Consider the following 3,852-nt stretch of genomic DNA (forward strand, 5'->3'; position numbering starts at 1 on the left):
AAGAAGAAGAAGAAGAAGAAGAAGAAGAAGAAGAAGAAGAAGAAGAAGAGACCACTGGACAACAAATACCAGTTGACTAGATTCCAATGTATGATACGCGTTTTTATATTATTTCTGCTGTGCCTTTCTGTGCCAAGGCAGCTTGTGGACAACTTGAACTTTAGATATCTACAGTCAGTCAACTGGGGAACATCATCACTACATTGATTACATATGAGGCTTACCTTGGACAATGATGTTTATGTAATGGCTGTTGTCTTTTTGGTCTCCTGAAATACTCTCGCAGTGATACAGTCCACTGTCATTCTTATGAACAGATGACAAATTCAAAACAAAAACATTATCATTAATCCATGTAAATGTGTGCCTTTGTCCATCATGCAAAGTCAAAGAACTATGATTGTTCTTTTTGTACCACTTGATTTCAGGCTTCTTTTGGCAATATGTCACTGGGCACTCTATGATGGCTGAATCTCCAGCCTTTATGCGGTATTCTGTATTCCGTTCAACATTAACAGCAGCAGTACAGTTCTTAGCTTCTATTCCTGAAAAGGAAGAGGGAAGAATTTCAGCAGCTATGCAGTATTTATTACATGCCACTCATAGCTTCTTTGTATCTATAGCTTCTTTCATGTGGTTCATACATGGCTAGAATGCATTAGCTATATAACATGAAGGATGATAAAATGCTGATGTTGATCACTTGTTAACTGGGTAAAACATAGCCAGGCAATGTCTGAAGACTGTCATTAAAAGTTTGGATGGCCAATATATTATGTTTTGTTCTTAATGAACATTATACTTGGTGGGCTGAGTCACCAACAAGATGCATGTAAAGTATATTGATACACAAGCCAGTACACAACTCAGTACCAATAGTGTCAAACTTGTGCTATGGTATCTCTTCTTAGAATATTCCCATTCCCAACATACACAACCCAGTACAGATGCTAAGGAAAGAAGCTGTCTGAAAATATCCCAAGAGGTTTTATTAGCGTTCTGATATAACCTCAGCAGTCTAGCTCTGTGGACTTCTACTTTCCAGGCACAGTGACACGACCCATCAAGTGGCAAGCATGTGACATCAGAGTCACATCACAGGCAGATACAACAGAGTTATGATGTTACCAATGTCAAGGCTTGGACTGCAGGCCAGAAGCTAAAAGAGCTGGAGACAAGACACACAACCTGAGCACCTGGACGTATATCGAGTCACCTTGCATATTGTATGCATACAGAGACAGATGCCCTCTATTCAGGCACTGTAGTAGTAGTCTGTATAGATGCAGTATGGGAACTCTTCAACCAGTCAGTAAGGCTCTGTGACCTTTGAAAGTGCATTGTAGACTACTGTTCATACGTGAGGAATATATATGAGGAATAACATGAGAATGATTTGCTAGGTCAAATCTTCTCTCAAGGCAGCCTTGTTTACCATCTGTGATACAGAAGTGGGATGCAAATTAGAGGAAGCTGTTATTGAAAAATGGCTACAAGGGGCTTGCATCCACAAAAGGCAGAATCGAAAGCCAGTGTAGTCTAGTGGTTAGAATGCCACAATAGAACTGGGAGCATCTGGATTCAATCTGCTTTGCTGTAAAACTTACTGGAGTGGATCCCAATCATCTCCTGCCTCTCCTGTGGGCAAAGACTGAAGCCTTCCTCCAGCCTAAGAGCCCTTCCTCCAACTTAAGTGGCTCTTCCAGTGGAGGAAGGCTTCAAGAGGAGTGGTAGGATGGGGTAGGATTCATTTCACAGGGTGACTGTCACCTACCTCACTGATGTGAAGACAATATAGAAAAGAGAACCATCTACACCACCATGAGTTACCTAAAGGAAAAGTGGTGTAAAGATGAATAGACAGAACTGGCATCTAGTGTGTGAATGGATATTTGAGAACAGGTCTACATACACTTTGAGGTTATTTGTGGTGTCTAGGAAAAACAAGTTGCAGCTGGTAGAGGATGATTTCTGATTATGTGGGACTGCTCAAGATAAATCTGATGATCTGTTATGTAACTGAAACTTTATCTGATTTACAGAGTTCCAGTTTTTAAAAGGTCAAGTTCAACTTTGCTTTTTTCAGAACCAGTTTACACTGGATTATTCTTTTGGATGGAGTCACACACGCACGCAGACAACACTGTCACTGAGCAAATTTGTTGGACTTGTTGGACTTTCTCTCTTCCTATGACAATAGAAGCTTCAAACACAGATTTATGGGGATTAAATAAATATCTATATTTATTTTATTTACTTCATTTATAGTCTGCCTTTACCAACCCATATTTGATGAAGGGAGCTTTGACTCTCAAAAGTTCATACCCCCAAAATCTTGTTGGTCTCTAAGGTGCTACAGGACTCAAACCTAGCTGCTACTGCAGACCAACATGGCTACCCTCTGAATCTTTTTCACTAAAGGTCAAGGCAGAGTTCTATTCTGGTCAAGGGCACAAGGCAGAAACAGAAGTCAGGGGTAGACAAAATTGTTTCATAGGAGAGAGCCTTCCCATTCTGGTTCTTGGAGAGAAATGTGTCCCCTCTTTCACCGCCCCCAGTCTTCTCCTTTCATTATACAGCACATGTCAGCTAAACCCAAAGTACTTTGTTTGTGGACAGGCAAATCAGGTGGAAGGACAACAATGGCCGCAGCGACCACGGCATCTTTAAGGTCCACCAGGGCAGAAACAACAGCTTCTGCTGATGACGCCATCCATCTGGTGCACTGGCAAACATATTAACTAGGCTTGCCAACCTCCAGGTGGAATCTAGAGATCTCCTGGAATCACAACTGACTTGCAGACTACACAGATCAGTTCCCTGGAGAAAATGGTTGTTTTGGTGGTGGTGGTGGTGAGGCTCAGTGGCATCCCATCTCCGCTGAGGTCCCTCCACAAATCCCTTCCTCCCAGACCACCCTCACCCCCAAGAATTTTCCAACCCTGAGTTGACAACCCTATAAATAACCCAACCAGCTCTAGAGAGTTTTCAAGATGAGACAGAGGCTGCGGTCACACACACTAAATAATCCACTTTCAATCCACTTTCAGTGCACTTTCCAACTGGATTTTTACTGTGTGAACTGGCAAAATCCAGTTGGAAAGTGGATTGAAAGTGGACTGAAAGTGGATTATTTAGTGTGTGTGACTGCAGCCAGAGTTTAGTATTTGCAGGAGGCTGAAGACTCTGAATGGATGTTCTCAGAGATTCCCTTGATTTCCCTGATTTCACTCAAGGACCTTCTCAAAACACAGAAGTAAAGCTAGTGCAAAACGCAGCGGCCAGGCTGTTGATGGGTCTGCCTATGCGGGAGCACACCCAGCCTGTGCTAAAGGTCGAATCCATATGTGTGTTTCTTGCCAGTTTCCTGACATTTTCGCTCCCATCCCCCAACAAATTGTCTACATTTGCATCCGGTTTCATGCTGGCAGTGCGCCAGTATAAAAATCAGTGTCTGCATATGTTTCCCGCCCTCTGGTAGTGACTCCATTGTCATAGCCGCTCTGTACTGGTTTAAATGAATGCTGTTCTTTGCTGCTCTGGTTTCGTTGTGCTGTCAACCTAATGCAGACATTTGGGAGCCATTGCTCCGCTAATTCTTAAATAATTCCAACAGGTGGTGCACAAAAAACTAGGCAGTAACTCATGGCTCGATTCCAACAGTATCCTTTTCTCTTTTTACTAGCTAGCCCCCAAAATAATTTTTAAAATTCTTATCTTGTTTTGAAGCTTTTATTTCTTGACCCCTTTTACAGACCGACTGAACATTTTTAAGTTCACTACTGGTGCAGTAAGAGCTTGCATTTATCTCAAAACGTTTAAATCCAGAAATGGTGTTTCTAATTTTATTCC

At 42.1% G+C, this 3,852-nt stretch overlaps 1 protein-coding gene across 1 annotated transcript in view; it reads right to left on the reverse strand.

Moving 5' to 3' along the window:
• Nucleotides 1–3,852, reverse strand: part of BTLA (B and T lymphocyte associated) — a 24,871-nt gene that overhangs the window by 17,756 nt on the left and 3,263 nt on the right. Inside the window, exon 2 of the mRNA XM_015405953.1 lies at nt 225–545. Coding sequence (XP_015261439.1) covers nt 225–545 — 321 coding nt within the window. The remainder of the gene's footprint in view (nt 1–224; nt 546–3,852) is intronic.

This window comes from Gekko japonicus, unplaced genomic scaffold (assembly GCF_001447785.1).
Source record: "Gekko japonicus isolate JY-2015 unplaced genomic scaffold, Gekko_japonicus_V1.1 scaffold365, whole genome shotgun sequence".
Classification (NCBI taxonomy): domain Eukaryota; kingdom Metazoa; phylum Chordata; class Lepidosauria; order Squamata; family Gekkonidae; genus Gekko; species Gekko japonicus.